Source organism: Engystomops pustulosus, chromosome 8 (assembly GCF_040894005.1).
Source record: "Engystomops pustulosus chromosome 8, aEngPut4.maternal, whole genome shotgun sequence".
In the NCBI taxonomy this organism is placed as follows: domain Eukaryota; kingdom Metazoa; phylum Chordata; class Amphibia; order Anura; family Leptodactylidae; genus Engystomops; species Engystomops pustulosus.
Genome location: NC_092418.1, coordinates 66,947,966 through 66,969,401, shown reverse-complemented (window position 1 = coordinate 66,969,401; position 21,436 = coordinate 66,947,966). Strand labels below are relative to the sequence as shown.

The 21,436-nt window shown below is 41.7% G+C and overlaps 1 protein-coding gene across 4 annotated transcripts in view; it reads right to left on the bottom strand.

Annotated features, from left to right (window-relative positions):
- Positions 1-21,436, bottom strand: part of PLEKHM3 (pleckstrin homology domain containing M3) — a 184,707-nt gene that overhangs the window by 95,954 nt on the left and 67,317 nt on the right. For 3 of the 4 annotated variants that reach the window (XM_072121037.1, XM_072121038.1, XM_072121039.1), the window contains exon 4: positions 5,519-5,664. In XM_072121037.1, the coding sequence (XP_071977138.1) occupies positions 5,519-5,664 (146 nt within the window). Of the gene's footprint in view, positions 1-4,283; positions 4,615-5,518; positions 5,665-21,436 lie in introns of those variants that run through there. The other variant, XM_072121040.1, reaches the window with a different exon arrangement.

Sequence of the window (21,436 nt, the reverse complement as noted above, 5' to 3'; positions counted from 1 at the left end):
AATTAATTTGCTACACACATCAATATATATCAACATTAGCTAAACTGCACATCTGTAGTATATAGCCATCGAGCCCCGCTGTATTATATAGCCAGCCCCCCTGTAGTATATAGCCACCCAGCATCCCCAGTAGTGTATATAGCCAGCCTGCCCCCCTATAGCATACAGCCAGCCTGCCCTGCTGTCCATATGCAGTATATAGCCAGCCAGCCCCCTGTAGTATATAGGCAGCCTGCCCCTCCCTGTAGTATAAAGCCTGCCTGCCCCCTTGTAGAATATAGTAAGCCTGCCCCCTGTAGTATATATCCAGCCTGCTCCCTGTAGTATATAGCCAGCCTTCCCCTGGAAGTAAATAGCCAATATATAGTATATAACCATCCTGCCCCCTATAGAATATAGCCAGCCCTCCCATAGAATGTAGACAGCCTGCCTCCTGTAGTATATAGCCAGCCAGCCCTTCCTGTAGTATATAGCCATCCTGCCCTCTCTGTAGTATATAGCCAGCCTGCTCTCTCTGTAGTATACAGCCAGCCTGCCCTCTCTGTAGTATACAGCCAGCCTGCCCTCTCTGTAGTATACAGCCAGCCTGCCCTCTCTGTAGTATACAGCCAGCCTGCCCCACTGTAGTATATAGCCAGCCTGCCCCCGGAAGTAAATAGCCAGTGTATAGCTAGCCTGCCTCCTGTAGTATATAGCCAGCCCTCCCATAGCATGTAGGCAGCCTTCCCCCTGTAGTATATAGCCAGCCTGCCCTTCCTATAGTATACAGCCAGCCTGCCCCCCTGTAGTATATAGCCTGCCCTCATAGTATATAGCCTGCCCCCTTGTAGTACATAGCCTGTCCCCCTGTAGTATATAGCCTGCCCCCTGTTGTATATAGCCTGCCCCCTGTAGTATATAGCCAGCCTTCTCATAGCCTGTAGACAGCCTGCCATTCCTGAAGTATATGGCCAGCCTACCCTCTCTGTAGTATATAAACAGCGTGCTCCCCTGTAGTATACAACCAGCCCCACGTAGTATATAGATAAAAAAGGTCAGTGCTCAACTCTTCACAATTCACATTCAGTAGGTAATCTCACCACCTTCCCTTCAGTTAGAAATTGAGGATCTCCTAGGTTTCTCCTGCCTTTCCTTCGTTCTCCTGAACACTGGATTCCAATGCACCCCTGAACCACTCCCGTGTCCGTGGTGCACTCTTAGTCCTGTGCCAGAAGATAAACGAACAAATAGTGCAGAATCCCAAGGTTCAAGAAGGATATTTTATTGTATATACTCACAAAGTGGAGTTAAAAAGCGCGCATGTAACGCCAAACACCTTGCCCTATGGGAATTGTGACTTAGAAGAGTTGAGCACTGACCTTTTTTATCTGTGTGAATTGGTTACTATAGTGGGAGAGTGCCGGTTCAGTAGCTCCTCTGTTTTTTCTTTTTTGTCCCTGTTCTTTTTCCGGAGGTCGAACTTTTTGCAATATTTAATCTGTTGAACTCCCACGTAGTATATAGCCTGCTCCCTTGTAGTATAAAGCCATGCCCCCGAAAATTACCTACATACCTGCGCTCCCTGGAACCACATAGTCTGTTAAAGATGCGCAAATCCAGGGTTGTCCTTGGTCAAAAGTTCAGAGGCCCGTGCCCCGGATCTTTTGGCCAGAGCCCCGGATCTCCCTTGGTCAGCAGGACATCTGCCCCGCTGCCCGGGCATTCCTACCCTCTCTCATCACGATCTGTGGCCTCAGGGGATCGCCTACCTTCGCCTACCCCTCGTCCCGGCCCTGCTGCACACAGTCTCCGCTTAACAGTAGTTGTAGCAATGTTTCTGCTGCTAGAAATCTGTGTGGATTTGACCTGGTCTCCAATCTGAGCTGCTGTTAACCTGCGATTTCTGAAGTTGATGACTCGGATGAACTTATCCTCCGCAATTTTTCAGACTAACTGACCTTCATTCCTTAAAGTAATGATCACCACTCATTTTTTTTACTGCTGTGTATCCACCTGACTTCTACACAATACAATTGATTATCCCAACCCCATTTATAAGGCAGGAAATTCCACTTATTAAACCTAACAGAGCACAACTGTGATGTGAAAATCTTTTCCGGTGACTACCTCTTGAAGCTCATCAAAAAAATGCTAAGAGTGTGCAAAGCAGTAATCAAAGCAAAAGGTGGCTACTTTGAAGAACCTAGAATATAAGACATATTTTCAGTTGTTTCACATATTTTTTTTTTTAAAGTATAAAAAAGTTATATAAAAGTTATTTAATAATTTTGATGCTTTCAGCATGAAAATACAGAAAACTCTTTGAATGAGAAGGTGTTTCTGTATAGTGTATTTGCACTGTATATACACTCTGCTGTGTGTGCAGGATCTGAACCATCCATTAGATCTGATGGGGGGCCTAAACTCTGTCTTTATTTGTGCATTCAAACTTTCATACAAACACATTTCTACTATATTCAAACATTCAAACTCAAATAGCCCTGCTACATGCCATTCCTGGTATGTAATTGGATGACTTGAAGCATGCATAGTCACATGCTTATGAGATCACTGTAGGTCCTGGATCATGAGCTTGCATGTGCTAGTAACCCCTCCTAACAACAAACACCCACCCTCCTCTCCTACGTCTAGCTACGGATTCACATGGCAACCAACCAAGGTCTAGCCTGCTAGCTGACAAACGGCTGCAGATAGCTAATTAGTGGAAATAGGAGAATTGCTTATTTTGGCTTTGGTGCATAGTTAGACAAAAGTTTTTATACTTTAAAGTTGTACTTTAAAATATAAAATATGTCCATGTATGATTGTTGATGATCAACAATGAGCTAAATGCAAACTAATTTATTATCTTGTTATTAGACATCTACCTGTGCATAAGTACTGTATTTATACAGCCCCGGGCTGATCAAAATGTATCAAATAGTATAGGTTTGAGAAAGTGCACACTGCGCGAAACGGCCCGTCACCCTGGCGTGGCGTGCATCATCCCTGCTATGAATTTTTCCCTACAATAAAACGAACATTGTCCCCGATACCGGTGAGTGCGGCATATTTCTTTTCTCTGTTGAACTGTTATTGATTGCCATACCTGGCGAGCACCGCGGTTGGGACGCCTCACATGATCCGGTTCACAACCCCGGCTCTCGGACCTGAAGTCCACATTGATGTTATGTGTGAATGCGGTGGTGCCGGTAACCTGTACTTCTAGTTGATACCCCGGCTCTCGGACCTGAAGTCCACATTGATGTTATGTGTGAATGCGGTGGTGCCGGTAACCTGTACTTCTAGTTGATAAGATAATCTTTTACTTCAGCTGAGGGTAATTAGAAATAAAATGACTAGAAATGTATTATAAAGTTGCCCTGCGATCAGTAAAGACCACATCAATAAAGACCACAGGGGTTAAACGGCCGTAAATGGCCGATGGCAGCAGGAACCTGGCTGTCAGTATATGCTAGGTTCGTGCTGCCATCACACAGACTATGCTTCTGAGCCCCTGCCATAGTCATGACAGTATATTATGTTGTGGTGAAGACGGCTTTGAAGCACCACGACATACTATACCATCCTGGTGCAGGTAGTGGTTAAATAATAATTATTATCACTCCATCTATCAACATTTGATTGGTTTTTTTGCCACCATGCCACTTAAATAGTATTTTTCAAAATTACCAAAGTATATTACCATAACACCTTTATTTTGCTGAAAACGCGATGATCATAACTAGAATGTTTTGTAAACAAAATGTTAACAGCAATGTAATCAGGGAAATCTCCTTTTCTCTAATGCTTCTCAAAACGTATATGTTAAGGCCAAACTTGAACACACCCCAAGGTGCAGTTTTGTTAATTTAGGGTACATACACACGCATACCGCCGTGGACCCTCCTCCCTCCATAGAGAACAGCGGCACACGGCCGCACACTCGCCGGAAGATAGAGCATGCTCTTTTTGCGGTACGTGGCCTTGTGACACCGTATCCCTGCCGCACTATTGCCGTCTATGGGGACGTACATGCGGCCGCAAGTTTGCGGCCGCATGTACGTCCCCGCAGAGGGCCATGTGAATGAGCCCTTAACAGGTGAAAGACATGAACTGAAGAGGTAAATTTGATTTTGAGGGAGAAGCCTGTTGAACAAATGGGGTTCACCAGTTCAGTTCACGTCAATTGTTAAAATAACAAACTGCACCTAAAACCACCTCAAAACTCATAATAATGCAGTTTGAAATGCAACATGCGCACGCACCCTGAAAGTCTTCTCCAATTTTGATCTATGTTTTTTTAACAATGATCTCGTTTACTTTTTTATTCTGTGCTTTACAGTACATACACTTTATGAAATAAAGTTTAAATACTGCTATTTTACTCATTAGGATATATTCATGTAGGACTACACGATGACCTTGACATTTAGGAAATTCTGAACTCCAGTGTATAAGTTAGCTTAGATGAAAGCATCTTAAAGGCTTGGCATACTTTAGTTTTTTTTCACAAACTCTGGATCTATTTACATGGCCGTCGGAGCACATTTCCGGCTGGATATACGTCCCCCATAGACACCTATGGTGCCAGGCATGGTTAGAACAACAAGTGATCACCGTTGTCAGTCGCGCCTGCAAAAAAGATAGAGCCATGCAGCATTATTTTCTATGGAGAGGGATGGGTCACCCCACTCTAGCTTGCCGCCATATGGTCGCCCAGCTATGGGCATATGTCCATGTGAATGTAAGAGTAAAAAGACTGGTGTCATTTAGAAGCCAACATGTTTTAATATATGCCGATAAAAAACAACAAATTCTATTAATATGCAATAAACACACCTAATATAGTGTGTACATCTCAAACCTGCCACGATAGGCACTCCCCCTAGCTGCCTATTTATTGGCTATTATATTGGCACACTATATTAGATGTGTTTCTAATTGTGTTTTTACACAGATCAATATGTGACACCAGTCTTTCAGAGATGTAAGTATATTGTGTATTGTGATGCTTTAGCCTTCTATAATCCTAAAAAAGTAAACTCTTCCACCTTTGTACAATCTGTTAAGTTATTTTTTTACTTGTTCTGCAATTCAATATTTATTATGTGCAGTCTGTGAATATCAGGTGCTTATCCTGTGCAAATGCGACTGAAAGAAAACACCTAACAAGCATTATGTTTACCGTATTTTTCGGACTATAAGACGCACCATCAATAAATGCCTTCTAAAACGTCTAGCTTCATACATAAGGCACACCGGATTATAAGGCACACCTGATTATAAGGATGAATGACCAGCAGGTGGCAGACCTGTGCACAGTTCAAGGCAGCTGTTTTTTGTAAGTGCAGTTCATATATAAGGCGCACTGGACTATAAGGCGCACCTTTGATTTCTGAGAAAATCAAAGGATTTTTTATGCGCCTTATACTCCGAAAAATACGGTGTTAAGTGCCCCATGATCTTCAGAATAGCTGCACAACAATATTGGTCTCTAAGAATTTGTCTGCTTTGGTTATAGTACATAGCCCCTTACCTTGTGCTTTGATGTATCCCAATTGTGAACAAGCCGTGCAGGTATAATGAAACCATCATCTACATGGCATGAGCTACAATAATACCATCCGCTATAACTGCACACCTTGGCCTTCTCACTAGTAAGTCCAATTGGCCTTTGGCAACCTGCAAAAAACAGAGGATACACTAGTTGAACAGTAATAAATTACACAGTGTATATGAAATTCCCCAAAAACTGAGGTAACTAGATGTTTGAGTTGGAAAAATTCTATTTTTAACATAGTCCATTCCTGACCGATGTAGCGTAAGCAGAGGATGTACTGTGAATATATATATCAATCAATATCAATCAGCCAAGTGTTGCCTGTGACAGTTTCAAGTCTATTAGTAAAAGAAGAAAACTAGATAGTGAGTAATTGTTACAAAAAGAGCAAAATGGATGTAACGAACTGCAATGAAAGGAAGGTGAAGTACTGCACACGACTATAACTGTATGGGACTAGCTTATGTCATATACATGGACAGGGGCATTGCTGGGCCAAGAAGCCAAACGTTTACCTGGGATCACAAGCATGCTGCCAAAATCTCTGCTTCCTCTGCCTTAAAGGACACCTGTCATCAGGTCTGTGTCACTAGTCCTGTCACCTCTACCTGTTGGAGCAGCTCACAAGGATCCCATCCCAGCCTTTATCTAGTTATGTCATACATTAATCATTGTAAAATCATCTATTTTTTATCATGTAAATGAGGCTGGTCACATGGTCAGAGGCAGTGATGTCACCCCTGTTCCCCCTCCCCTCTCCTCCCCCTGCTCATGTCTGTGTGTAATGTATAGTAAAGCATTGCTAGTGTGTGTATGTCATCTGCTGACATGCTGCATCCTCCTAATATACAGGTGAGAGACACAGACATCAGCTATACATGAATCTGACATGTTCTGCTGTAACATGGCTGCCTGGAGCTGCTGTATCTCTCCTAAACACACACACATGTATACACAGGCTGCAGGGGGCGTGGCCACCAGCACCAGGAAGCACATCATTATACAGCCTCACATCATTATACAGGCTGTCAGTCATGCACTGGGGGTGTGGCTGTGCCTCCCACTCATGAATAGAGTGGACAGCTTGAATATGCTAATGCTTCATTGGACATTTCACAGGTCATTTGCATACAGCTTTAGGACCTCATTGCTTAGGTTTACAGGCATGTAGAGGGACAATGAAGGGATAGAGGCAATGCTCTCTAATGGCAGTTTATGAAAATATATTTAGTTTAGGGGGGTTATTTTGCATGACGGGTTCTCTTTAAGCAGTTATAAAAATTAACTACGCAACATCCCACTAACCCCCACTGTGGATTGGGCTCTCCTGTACTGAAAGCAGAATGTTTCTCTTCTGGGATGTAAAGGGTGGAAAGGAATGTGTCCATTGCTCTGGCTGATATACTGTATGTAGTCCCTTCTGCTGATGGAGGTTGATCTTGATTGTTCATGATTGTGTGTATATATAATACATATGTATAGGTACCATATTTGTGTTCATCAAGCATGTGTAAATATATATATACCCACACAAACTAAATAATATATTAATAGTATTTGTAAAATATGTTTGTACATATGTATTTGTGTGTTATATATAATTTATTCACAGTTGTTATACTTTTGTGTGTATAATATAGTCATACGCTGGTACATAGAAATATGTACATTTAATTTAAGTGTGAGGTATATTCATTGCTGGTTTATATTTATGTGTGCTGTATATTCACTGGCGGTCTATAGTTATGTGTTGGTTGGTTGCACTGCATCCAGTGTGGCCAGTGTTGTGATGAAATGTCATTTACCCATCATTACTATGGTATCAGAGCAAGAAAGTCTTATAGATCATCACTCGGAGCAGAGCATAAGAGGATGGAGCTGTTTCTGAAAACTAAAGGATCATGGGACTTGTAGTTTCAGTGGCGGCCATCTTGGTGATAACTCCACATACTTAAGAGAGGCCATAAAAGTTTGAATCATAAAATTCAAACTATTTGAAGCACCATTTTGTGATTAATGGCATTGAGTTTTGTTGTATTTATTTATTTATAGCACCATGGGTTTTTATATCAGACGGTCATATTCCCAATATTAGACAGCCAACATATTAAGCCCAACCAGAGATAAGGTCACATGATGTTGATAGTATAGCATTTTGGTTACTTTGGAAAAGGCAGCACCATGTCAGGGGGGCAGAGAGGGCCATGAAGGGGGGTGCAGCCGTCAGCATTACTGCCATGCGCCTGTGCACTATAGACCGGAGCCTCCTGCTGGAGGGGAAAGTCCTCCATCATATGTTGGCACATGAGCGCTAGTGTGTGATAACTGTCCCCCAGTGTTTTTTTTTTTAATTGCCCAGGCAATGTCTATAAACATACAAGTCCCTATAGAAGCATTTATAGAAAATGTGTTACAATTCCTTTTTTTCAAGTAATACAAGAATATAAGACAGATAAACATGGAACAGTCAGTTAAAGAATTATTACAATAGGGAGGTTTTCCCTTACCAAAATTCATTCAGTATGTATGAAATCCAACTTATTTAGTTTATCATTCTCTGAATATAGTACAGAATTTTACAGCACCACGCTGCTAAATAGAGAGGACCACAATAACAAGAGCCTGGATAATAGGCATTCTCAAATAATAATGAAGAGGGGTACTATCTCAGCCTGCAACATTTGACATCAGATGTATTGTCTATCTACAGTCCCACATTTTAACAGCAAGAATAGTGTTATATACGGCTCACCTATTGTCTCTAACCTGAACAGTGGGGTTCTACGGCCAACATACAGATCACTACAATGACAAATATGATATAAACTGCATTAATATAGTGCAGTTCATTATATCTATCACTCCTAACTTACAGGTAGCTTATTAACACATGTAGTAGTATCCATTAGGCCCCTGGATATTTGGCAATAAAGCACGCAGCGCATTTTCGTTTGCCTCAGGAAACCCTTAGAAGTTCCATAGGGGATGGAATGGGATGGATTCTGGAAGGCTATTAATTGACTCCCTACCCAATCTTGAGGTGAATGCAGTACAACCTTTTCACATTTCTTTTGCAATATGAAACCATGATTTAGGATGCAAAAAGGTAATGGGCAGGAATTGACGGTTAATCTACCATCAAAGTCCAGGAAATCTACCATCAAAGTCAAGCAAGATAAACCAGGTACACTTTCTACATAGATTCAAGCACCGTCTTCTTATATTTGTTATCGGTGGTCTCCTACCTTCTAAAATCAACTTTTAAAATTATGCTTATGATCATCTCTACTCTGTCTTCCCCATGCCTGATAAAATCTCATGACAGCAAAGTTTCAGAGGGGGAAGTGCTGCCACACAGTGTAACTGCAACACCCTGGGCAATGCATAGGATTTGTAGGTGTTGCTTAAAGGCCCTTCTTTGTACCAGTAACTACCTGGTGAGATTGATCACCTCACTAGGGGGTCTGTAACATGGGCAAGGTTGTATTTACAGCTTTAAGTCACTGCTTGGTAAGGCAAGAGTTAACAGGTGAAACGCTATTAACCAATGATATCCTTTGTACTATTATAGAGCAAGCTGGAAGCTAATTGGAGAGTGCTGCCACCTGACCTGGGGAGGATAAAAACCTCTGGTGGGCGGGAGAACATGTTCACACTTGGTCACACTCAGCCAGAGTTAGTCAGTCATAGTTGAGAGTCAGACCTCATGGTCTGAGGTCATGGATCAAAGTAAGCAGAGCGAAGTACAGCACCCATCATTGCTGCACAAGCCAGTGTCACCCTACCTGGAAGCAGAGGTGCCTTGTGTGATGTTAGGCCGTTGCCTGCTGTTGAAGATATAATAAAGAACCGCGAGTTGTTTTGCACAACCCTGGATCAGGCTGCTTCACCATCGCAGCTCCCCATCCTCCATCACCCAGGGATTCCCATATATACCTCAGGGGTTACCCCAGGGAGAAACCTCTTACATCAGCCTCTCCCTCCATCTCTTGCACACACCACCTGCTGGAGACCTGCCAGGTTGTAGGCCCATCCTTTTTCCCAATACCAAGCATAAGCCAGCCACGCCCATCCGTCCTGCAATAGGGAATAGGGACAAGTGGTCATGGTAGGCCAGAAGCTGAACGCAGCGCAGCTTCCGTGGCGCTGTTTGTTTATAAGGGACAGGAGAGATGGCAGTGTGGGATGCCTGGAGGGACTGCAGAGGTAAGTACATGTTTAATTCTTTAAGCAGCCCCCTCCCGGAAACAAATGTTTTTTTACGGTCTCGGACAACCCCTTAACTATTACTGTGTCGTAACAATTTGCAGAAGTAGAACTTTGTAGAAGTGTCATTATTAGCAAGACAAAATGTGTTGGAAGAATTGTATTGTGGTGTATCATAAAAACACGTACCACAGTTAATTACACAGTTTTTTCTGATCTGTCCCCACAGGTGTCAGTGCGAGTACATCAATCTAAATGTGATGGCAAATCTTCCATAATTAACCTGACTTTGAAGTGTCTTCTTGTCCATAATACTGCTTGTGAAATAATTAGATCATACAGGAGTCTGAGTACTGAAGAAAGAAGGAACATTTACAATCCGCAAGTCTTGAAAGGCTCTACAGTATAATTAACCACATTTTGGACATCTTCACATTTTGAAGGAAAATCAAATCTTAAAATAAGAGGCATTTATTTTCACGACCCTCCCAGGATCATAACATCTGAGCTCATTTGAGAGCCACTGCACTGAGATGTATGAGAGATGAGAACTACTGATCCCAGCATGCCTAATAAAAAGTAACCTCTATATGAGGGAAATACATTTTTAGAAGCCGTACCACACTCCTGGGTTCTGGGTACAAATTTAAATTTATTAAAAGGGAAATACTCTCCTAGTTTTCTTCCTCTAGTTGTACACATTATGTAACTAACAGCAGAACAAATAGCACAGCAGTGTACGTCTCTGGTGCAGTGCCCACGCGCCGCCAGGATTTAAATGCCTCTAGCAAAGCTTACTGGTGAGTGTTTGCTGCATTATGCAGCAAATGCCCAACTTGTATGTAGAGGGCTAAGCCCGTGAGCCCTCTCAATACCCCCGAAGCTGGCATGTGATGAAGTAGTACATCACATGTCAGTAAGGGGTAAACAAATGTTAAAGGATTTTGTTTTCATTTCTAGTTTATTTAACCCCTTAACGCTCTGCGCCGTAGCTCTACGGCGCAGAGGTATAAGGGATGTATGAAGAGGGCTCACGGGCTGAGTCCTCTTCATACAGAGGTGGGGGTTTTTGCATTTTGCACAAAACCCCCACCGCTAATAACCGCGGTCGGTGCTTGCACCGATCGCGGCTATTAACCCTCTAAACGCCGCCCGCAAAGTCGCGGGCGGCGTTTAAAAGACGGCGGCGCGCGGGCGCCGCCATCTTTTTTTCGATCGCCACGCCCCTGAACGTCATCGGGGGGCGGCGATCGGTTACCATGGTAGCCTCGTGTCTTCTCTTGACACGAGGCTACATGGTTTATGCAGGTTCGTTACAATGAGCCAGTGGCTCATTGTAATGTAAGACCTGCAAAAACGCCATATATTGCAATACTGTAGTATTGCAGTATATGGTAGGAGCGATCTGATCATCTAGGGTTAATGTACCCTAGATGGTCTAAAAAATAGTGAAAAAAAAAAGAAAAAAAAAAGTTTAAAAAAAAAAAAAAATTAATAAAATATTAAAAGTTCAAATCACCCCCCTTTCCCTAGAACGGATATAAAACATAACAAACAGTAAAAATCACAGACATATTAGGTATCGCCGCGTCCCAAAATGCCCGATCTATCAAAATATAAAAACGGTTACGGCCGGCGGTGACCTCCGAGGCGGGAAATGGCGCCCAAATGTCCGAAATGCGACTTTTACACCTTTTTACATAACATAAAAAATGAAATAAAAAATGATCAAAATGTCGCACAGACCTCAAAATGGTAGCAATGAAAACGTCGCCTCATTACGCAAAAAATGACCCCTCACACATTTCCCTGCGCCAAAGTATGAAAAAGTTATTAGCGTCAGAAGATGGCAAAAAATTTTTTTTCTTTTTTGTACACATTCGTTTAATTTTTGAAAATGTATTAAAACACAATAAAACCTATATAAATTTGGTATCACCGCGATCGCACCGAACCAAAGAATAAAGTAGGCGTGTTATTTGGAGCGAAGAGTGAAAGTCGTAAAAACTGAGCCCACAAGAACGTGACGCACGTGCGGTTTTTTTTCAATTTTTCCACATTTGGAATTTTTTTTCAGCTTCGCAGTACACGGCATGTTAAAATAAATAACATTACGGGAAAGTAAAATTGGTTACGCACAAAATAAGCCCTCACACAGGTCTGTACACGTAAAAATGAAAAAGTTATGGATTTTTGAAGTTGGAGAGCGAGAAATTAGCCGAAAAACCCTCCGTCCTTAAGGGGTTAAAGTTACAAATAGTGGGAAAGAAAACCTTTTTCTGTAATGTATAGTATATACAATAGGTACAGAAACTATTCAGGTCCCTTTACATTTTCACTGTTTGTGTCATTGCAGCCAGTTGGTGTAGAGATTTCTTTTGCTCTTCACCCCATCTTTACAGAAAAAACAGAACAGAAATGTTGATATTTATGCTAATTTATTAAACAAGAAAAACTTATCACATGGTCATAATCATTCAGACCCTTTGCTCAGTATTGAGTAGAAGCACTTCTTGAGCTAGTACAGCCATGAGTCTCGGTGGACAGCGATTTTGAAGTCTCTCCAGAGATTTGGGTGTAGGTCAGGGCTCTGGCTGGGCCAGTCAAGAATGGTCACATAGTTGTTCTGAAGTCACTGTTTTGTTATTTTAGCTGTGTGCTTGTCTTGTTGGAAGGTGAACCTTTAGCCCAGTCTGAGGTCCAGAGCAACCTTGAAGAGGTTTTCATCCAGGTTACTTGGCCTGTATTTGGCCTGTATTACTTGGCAATGTATTTTTATAGCATAGTGGAGGAATTTTTTTTTATTATTACAAGTTTTCCACTGTAACTTGGGCACCTATAAGAGCCCCTGTTACAGGTGAAAATGACCCCCCTTTGGGGTTAGAACTGTACTGGATTGGCTTAGACCAAGCAGCCCTGCTTAAAGGGGAAGACCCGATTCTTATTTATACTCAGGATAACAAAAAAACACATTCTCTAATTCACAGTTATTAACAGAAACAATGCATTTGAGTGTATTTGAGTCATTGGGGCACATTTACTAAGGGTCTGCTGAACGCATTTCGGGTTTCCCGAATTTTTCCATTTTGCGTCGCATTTAACTGGGGTTTTTGGCGCATGCGATCGGTTTTTGGCGCAACGGCGCCGGCTTTCATGCAACACAAATAGGTGTGCGTAGCCATAGGACAATCCGACTGATTCGTACAAACCGTGGAATATAAAATTTAAATTGTGTTGCAAGCCATGCACTTACATGCACCAGGAAGAAGTGAACTCCAGAGGACCTGAGCGGGGAAGCGTCACATGCAGGAAATTGGATGCACGATCCTAGTGAATCGCGGTAGCTCTGAATCCTAGTCGGACAACGCACCTTGAGGATTGCAACTGGACGGGTAAGTAAATGTGCCCCATTGTGTTTTATATCCATCTCACAGATCTCATGAGCTCTCATCTCTGATCTGTCCCATTAAACTTCTATCTTCTCCCCAGGGTCTTGATCCCACGATTAGGGATGGGAGGAGAAAAAAACTACAACAACGTTGAAAGATGTCGCTGTAGATTTCGGTCCTGCACCGCCATAAAAAAAGTGGTGGTCAAGTCCCATCCATGTCAACATCTGCAAAGAGTTTGTATGTATTGCCTGTGTTTGGTGGGTTTCCTCGGGTCCTCCGGTTTCTTCCCACACGCCAAAACATACTAGTAGGTTGATTAGATTGTGAGCATGCTGTCAGCGCTCCATAAATAAAGGAATTATTATCGAGTTAATAACGGATGTGTAACAGAAGGTCCATTAAAGTCTATGGGGAATAGAAGGTGAACATCCCACACAACAAATACATGCTGATGGTAAATTTAGCATGTCTGCCCTACTGGGGGCAATAATTGATCATGTATAACATACATAGACAAACACTAATACATATATTAGTAGATCTGTGTCTTTTGGGTTACGGTATTCATTCATAAATTGAATGTACATATATACAGTTAGAGACCTCTGGTGGCAAAAAGAAAAACTGCTTATAAGTAGATGTAACCTGAAAAGTAACCATTTGTATGTGTATTATATCAGAGCTATAGCTAAGGGTTCATCATGGGGGGGGACACATATTTGAATGCACTCAACAAAAGGCACAACATTGTCAAGGTCTTCATACTGTCATGTTAAAATAGGTGCTCACATTGACATAAATAAACAATTATATACATCAACCTTTTGATTACTAGAGCTGTGCTCATATAAACAGGACATACGCAGTAGTACTGTGCTGTGAACATATAAACAGGATAGGAGTAGTAGTGTTGTGCCCATATATACTGGGCAGAGGTAGTTGTACTGTCCCGTGCCGATATATACAGGTTAGGAGTAGTACTGTAGCAATATATACAGGATGGAAGAAGTAGTATTGTGCTGTGTCCATATATACAAGATAGGAGTAGTAATGCTGTGGCCATATGTAAAAGTTAGAAGAAGTCGTACTGTTCTGCGCCTATATATACAGGATACGAGTAGTAATGCTGTGTCCATCTATATAGGATATGAGAAGAGTACTGTGTTATTCCCATGTATGCAGGATAGGAGTAGTAGGGTTGTGTCCATATATACAAGATAGAAGTAAAAGTGATGTGCCCATTTATGCAGTATAGAAGAAGTAGTACTGTGCTATGCTCATATATGTAGATTAGGAGTAGTAGTACTGTGCTCATCTCAAGGCTGGCGCCAGCACTGGGCACACCCGGGCAAGTATTGGGGCCCAGAGCTCCCGGTAGGGGGGCGGGGAGGGGATGGGCACATAAGGAATCCATAGTGGTGAGGGAGGCGTTATATAAAATAACCATGATGGGGGTGTTTTGTATGATACACTAGGGAATATTTTAGGGAACACAAGACTGTTCTAGTGCCATGCTGCCATGTGAGTGCACCGCGGCCCTGTATAACGCCCATCCTTTGCACTGTATAATGGCTATTCCCCCCACCCCTGCGCTGTATAATGCCATCTCCCCACACGCCTCTTTCATACTCCGAAATAGTGTAATTCCAGCCTTGTATCACTACACACTATAATGCACCACTAAAGTTTCTCAATCTCTTATGCCCTCAGTGCCTGCACTTACAACAGGAGTTACACAATCATCACTGCAGTATTTGTGCACAGTAATGATTTTCTTGCATGAATTGCGGTACATTAACATTATTTACACCTATGAGTTATATATTTTTATTAGTGGAGATATAATACTCGAACAATACTCCCAGGACGACATATAGCCAAATAAATAAACCCCTAAACCGAACACACAGAGATGTCACATGGCTATAAGGAATCCATTACCAAGGCTCATTTTTAATTCTGGTCCACTTTGCCTCCTTCCCTCTACTAGATTATCTGCTTGGGTCATAATAGTGGTGTCCCTGCATATTGAGTTCAGAAAGATGCTGGCCGCCTTTGATGTCAGACGCTTCAAAGTGAGTGAGGTTGGAAAGCAAATGCTAGCATCACAGAACTGGATGTCAATTAGGATGTTTATTTGGGAGGGGGGTTCAGGAGAGCAGCTTTGAAATACAAAGTTATCTTTTTTAAGTTCATATTCCCGCCCTAAAGAGATCCTTTTTTTCACGCACAATGTTTGATGGTAAAAGAAGCCACTGTCCCTTGATGTTCTTGTATGCAGTCTATTGTGCTAGTCAAGAAATATAGCTATAATGCTTTTCACGCTCTTGTATGGTTTGAAATAGATTCAAAGATTATCAAGCAGGAAATGTAGGAACTGACTACGTTAGGCTATATAACCCTTTAAGAACCAGGACTAATTCGGTAAATCTCCATTTTTGTTTCACTACCTAATGAGGGTCATAACTTTTTTTCAGTTTTCTGTTGGAATAGCTCTATGTTCTTTAATAGTACTCTTCAATTTCTATATAACTGTATAAAAAATTATCAGTAAGGTAACATGGCTAAAAAGCCCTTTCTTTTTAAGAACCAGCTTTTTGAAGTGTTCAGCGCAATACAAATTACATGTTATTATTATATGGTCAGAACAATTGAGGCAAATTCATACACTGTATTATTTGGACTATAAGACAGGTTTTTAAGAAAGAAAAACTCTTGCTTAAAATTGCCTACATCTTATAGACCACAGAGGTCAGGAGGATACAGCAGTGCCAGACCCTGATGGCTGTCATGGAGATCGGGTGAAGCACTGACAGAGCATTTCACCCATTCTCTGAGAGAGCAGAACCTCTGTAATTCTCTTTCCCTTATGTTATGTGATTACAACCTGTTCCTATACTAGATGCTCACAGCCAAACCAATGGTCAACCGTAAAACATGGACCTTAACGTCCATTTCTTTTGGCCGATCTGTATCTGCCCGACTATTGTTTTCCACAGATTCTCATGAATTATATTCTTAGTGATCTTTAAAATAAACAGATCAGGACATGCTCAGCTATTTAACAGAATGGATACATGGCTCCTTAAAAAAATGGCCATGGACAATAATTTATTAGAAGTATTGCAATTAATTCAGCCATGTGGCATGATTAAAAACAAGGTTGGCACTCCGCTGTCAAGTGACCCAAGTCAGATGTCTACGATTAGGTTCATAAAGGGTGTGTTAAGAGAGCTTCCAGTAATATACTGAAAAGATCGTCTTATTACTATAAATTTGGCACTCTTCCTCGATTTAAAATATTCCTCAGAAGAGGAATATTTTTACTTTGCCAGTAAAAAAAAACAAGTGCAACCTCTGCTTCCCTTATTGTCTTACTTTGTTGATTGTCTCAATAAAATCCCCACTTTCTTCACTGTCTTTGCGCATCTCATCTTGCACTTACTTTTAATAGTAAACTCATGGAAAACCCACTCCTAGTATCTCTTCTTGTAATTATATTAATAGCTATATATCAAGAGTATATTCTTAGAATATGCTGTGCTGCACAGGATTTTTTCTTTACACTCCTGACACATGACAATATGTGCAGCAATGTGAATAGAGAACTGACAGATAAAATTTCAACCTGTCTCTATCAGTCCTGGTGTACACAATTTCAGTTGCCCCTGACCCGACCATGAATCTCCTGACTTTAGGGTCGGGTAGACATATTGTTCTCCTGTCTGACGCTGCACTGAGCTGCTGTCTACTTCCAGCACCCACCCATTCTCAGTCCAACTCACACACACTGGGACACATTTACTAAGGGTCCGATTTGCTCTTTTTCGCCGGGTTTGCCGAAAATTATCGGTTTGCACCGAATTGCCCCGGGTTTTTGGTGCACGCGATCGGATTGTGGCACATCAGCACCCGCATGCATGCAACAGAAATCGGGGGCAAGGCCGTCGGAAAACCCCACGGATTCGGAAAAACAGCGGTGTTTTAAAAAAAAAAATTTGTGTCGCTTGACACACGCTTACATGCACCAGGAATAGGTTGGTGAACTTCGGCGGAGCAGCGACACCTGGTGGATATCGGGCGCACGACCTTAGTGACCCGCCGGAAGACCTGAATCCTCAACGGAGAACGCGCCGATGGATCGCGAAAGGACCGTGTAAGTAAATGTGCTCCAATGACTTCTTACCAGAAAACACATTGTGAGGAGAGTAAAGCTACAAGCTATACAGTCTTTATCCAGGGAAGAGGGGGGAATGTCCATTTTAATATGCATATCATGGATCTCATAATAAAACTTATCTGCTAACTACAGGATAGAAGATAAGCCTCTGATCAGGCGACCTCTCCGTCATGAACTAGACAAGAATTACAAGCAATATTTCAATTCTTCACGAATAATGAGTAATGACTGGTAAATAACAAGGATGTCTTCTCCTTCTCAATTTTTATAATATTGGAGCCATGTCAGATCCTTAGACATCCTAACCAGTGGCGTAAAATGACTATGATGGGCCCAAGTATGTTTGTGCCAGACCCCGACTATAATGTATGGTTTATAGTATTAGTCTTCTCATATGCAAATTGACATTTTAAGTTCCACCTATGCACCCTCTGCACCCCCTTCAAGTTACATCCCTGATCCAAACCTTCCCAGTGACCACTGGGTATATTGGCAATGGTGAGACCATATAAATTATTTCCTGTATGGTCATATGTGTGCCAATAAACATTTTCCACATACTAAGGTGTCAGTCCACATTGATATAAAAAGCAGTAAAATCTTATCCCAAAACAGGTATACAAGAAAATATAAATGTAGTAGTTGTATCCATTCTCCTGTCTCTTTTTGTGGACGAAAGTAAGTCTGTGTGTCCTGGTGTAGGTGAGCTGCAACAGTGGAGGAGAAAGGTTTGCTGCAGTCATTTCACCCATACATATTGTAAATGTATCAATTTTCCAGAACGTACTCCTGGAAGACCTGTACCCACATTTCCCGGCTTATCATGTTGGCTCCATAGCAAAGCTCAGGCACAGTTTTTTATCAATGAGCATGAATGGGTGGTGCACCTTCCTTAGAACTTTTGGAAACAACAGTAGCTCTACTTAATGTGTATCCTTCAGAAGGGCAATGCCTTGGCACCCTATTTCTCAAATACCCTTTGGTAAATTGATTGCCCATACAGGCAGTCCCCGGGTTTCATACAAGATAGGTTCTGTAGGTTTGTTCTTAAGTTGGGTTTGTATGTAAGTCGGAACTGTATATAAGTCTATAACTTTTTAATTTTTCCATGTAAAGAGCTTTGTGAGGGCTTGTTTTCTGTGTAGCATTGCACTAAAATTGCAGTTCATAGTGACCGTAATATTCCATGCAGTCTACTGGGAAGCAGGAAAAAAATTCCAAATGTAGTGAAATTTGTGAAAAACTGCATTTCACACCATTTTCTTGTGGGCTTGGTTTTTACAGATTTCATTGTCCACTCCAAATGACATGTCTCTTTTATTCTTTTGGTCGGTATGAACACAGGGATATTAAATTCTGTACAGCCTTCTTATGTTTCAAAACGGTGAAAAAGTGGCGTTTTGGACACAGGGTCTGACGCTGGCCACCACTGCCAAAATAATGTGTGTGCCGGCTGCCGGAGAAGACCTGCGGGGGTATGAGTATTGACTTTCTTTTGTTGGGCTAACTGGGGCTGGTGAGAGACTGGCTAACTAAATAATGGGGCGGGAGGCTAGCTATATAATGGGGCAGGTGGCTGGTTATATAATGGGGGAATGTGGGCTTGCTGTATAATGGGGGTATGCTGGCTATATACTGGGGCAGGGGCTGGCTATATACTAGGGCAGGAAGCTGGCTATATACTGGGGCAGAGGACTGGCTATATACTGGGAAAGGGGGCTGGATACATAAAGGGGCAGGGGGCTTGCTATAGACAGGGACAGAGGGCTCGCTATATAATGGGGCTGGCTTTATACTGGGGTGATGTTTGGTGGCTATATACTAGGGGGCAAGGGGCTGAATAGCTATATACTGGGGGGAGGCTGTGACCAATGCATATCCAACCTTAGGCTTATACTTGAGTCAACAGGTTCCCAGTTTTTTGTGGTAAAAGTAGGAGCCTCGGCTTATATTCGGGTTTAGCAACACATTTATTGCTAAATTACTACATCAGAGGACATAAGAACCATAGGAAATGAGGTCAACCTCATTTTGATTCAACTCTGCCCACTTCACTGCTGGAGAGAAAGATTTTGTACAAGCAGCTTTAGAAGAAAAAATGACACAACTCTGTAAAGAAAAGGCCAGATAACATAATATGGGTATTGCTCTTGTTTTTAAAGGGGTACTCACATTTAACAATCAGAACCAGTTTTGCTGTACAATTACTGTCTGACACGTAAAGCCTCCAAAAGTTAATAAGACACTTCAGGTGTCGTAGGGTTGTGCTTTGTAGGGTCATACTCTCAGCAGGTCTCAAATAAGGCAAGAGGACGGAGCGGTATTGCTGCAGTTTCTTTAGAGGACATATACAATGTACTTCTGGCAGTGAAGATATCAAAGGAGGCAAAGACACATCTACATATACATGCAGAGAAATATCTTATGAAAGAGATTTATTGAAAAGTGGTCAAGCCCTTTAAGTATTGAAAAGCAACAACAAAATACTTTGTTATTTTGTCCATAAAGAAATATTTGCTTTTCGAAGAAGCAGATTTCAGGTCCTAAAAGTAACCACATCCATTGAATCTAGAATAAGATACAAGACATTGAAAGGTCTAGTGGTCCAAAGTGACTTTATAAAATCAGGGTATCTTTGGCTTTCAAGTGAAGTATGTCATCCATTAATATGAGGCCTTTGATGTGCAGGTGTGTTTTCAGTGTCCTTTTCTTGTCCATTCATTCATTTATTTCCATTATAAAAATAATAAAATCAACTCCACCCAGAGCAATACTTCTAAAAGACAGTAGCGGATGCTTTCTTCAGTGTACAGGGGAAAGCTTAAACAGCGACAGTGTATTAGCTGAAAGAATTTATGATCAAAAGAGCACACCGCAAATGTAATGCCCTGAACTGTAGAAGCATGACAGTTGTATATGCAGGATACATATATGTGAAAATCTATAGCAAGTGCAGCATAGCTGGCCATACACAATACCCATCTGGCCAAAATCTATCCCTTATGAACTCCCCTTACATGGCAAATGTCATCAATAGAGAAAATGGAATCAGTTGCCGCTACAATCCTCTGCCGCAATATAATCTTTGAGAAAATTAGCTTGATCACCTTAAAATTAAACGTGCCCAATTTCTAAAACACATACCAAGCACACGTTAGCAGAGCATACAATATGATAATATAACATGTTCAGCCTAAAGCTAAGGTACATATTCACTTTAGAGTTTAACTTTTTCAGATGTTCTCTTTCACCAGTTTGGACAATCAATTGCCTTTTAGAGCTCACATGAATTCCATCCCAGCCTTTATCTTGTTGATCCATACACATCAATCATTGTAAAATTACCTGTTCTTTATTATGAAAATTAGCTTCAGCAGGAGGAGACTTCCTCCTGTTCCCCGTTACCCCTCCCACAGGAAATTTCTCTGTGTAAGGTAAAGTATTGCCTTGGTAGAGACACAGATAAGGCAGTAGATACAGCAGTACCTGACCTCCCTTCCCCCATCTACTCTAGTAGCTCCCTTCCCTGTACAGAGTCACAGCATCCTGTAATCTTCCCTCAGCACACCAAATGCAGTGGCCTCTAGACTTCACTGCTGAATCTCTGCTCTTCTCACAAGCTGCCATACAGTTCTGTGGGTAAGAGGACAGAGATGAAGGGGGGAGCGGCCAGTGACCTCCTGATCCTCTCCAGGAACTATAGAGATCACGGAGCAGTGCAGTCAGCATATCATATAGAAGGCGTGTCTGTGAAGGAGATTCATGAATAAGCCAGACTCAGCTTCAGGAAATACGCTGATCGGACTAACCTCAGGTCATTTGCATACAAATTTACAGGCATGGAGAGGAACAGGGACAGTGCTTTCTAATAGCAGTTTATTAGAGTATATCTAGTTTGAGGGGGTTTATTTAACTGCCAGTTACACTTTAAGAATGAATAGAGGTGATGAAATTAAACTTTGTAAAAATTGCATAAATGAAAATTATAATTTTTTTCTGTTTCCCTCCTCCGTCTACTCATGCAGCAGCCATAAAACTGCTATGCATTTCACTCCTCACCGCAAAAGTAACTCTAGCACAAAGAATTCAAGCATGCAACAAAGAAACATTGCCATT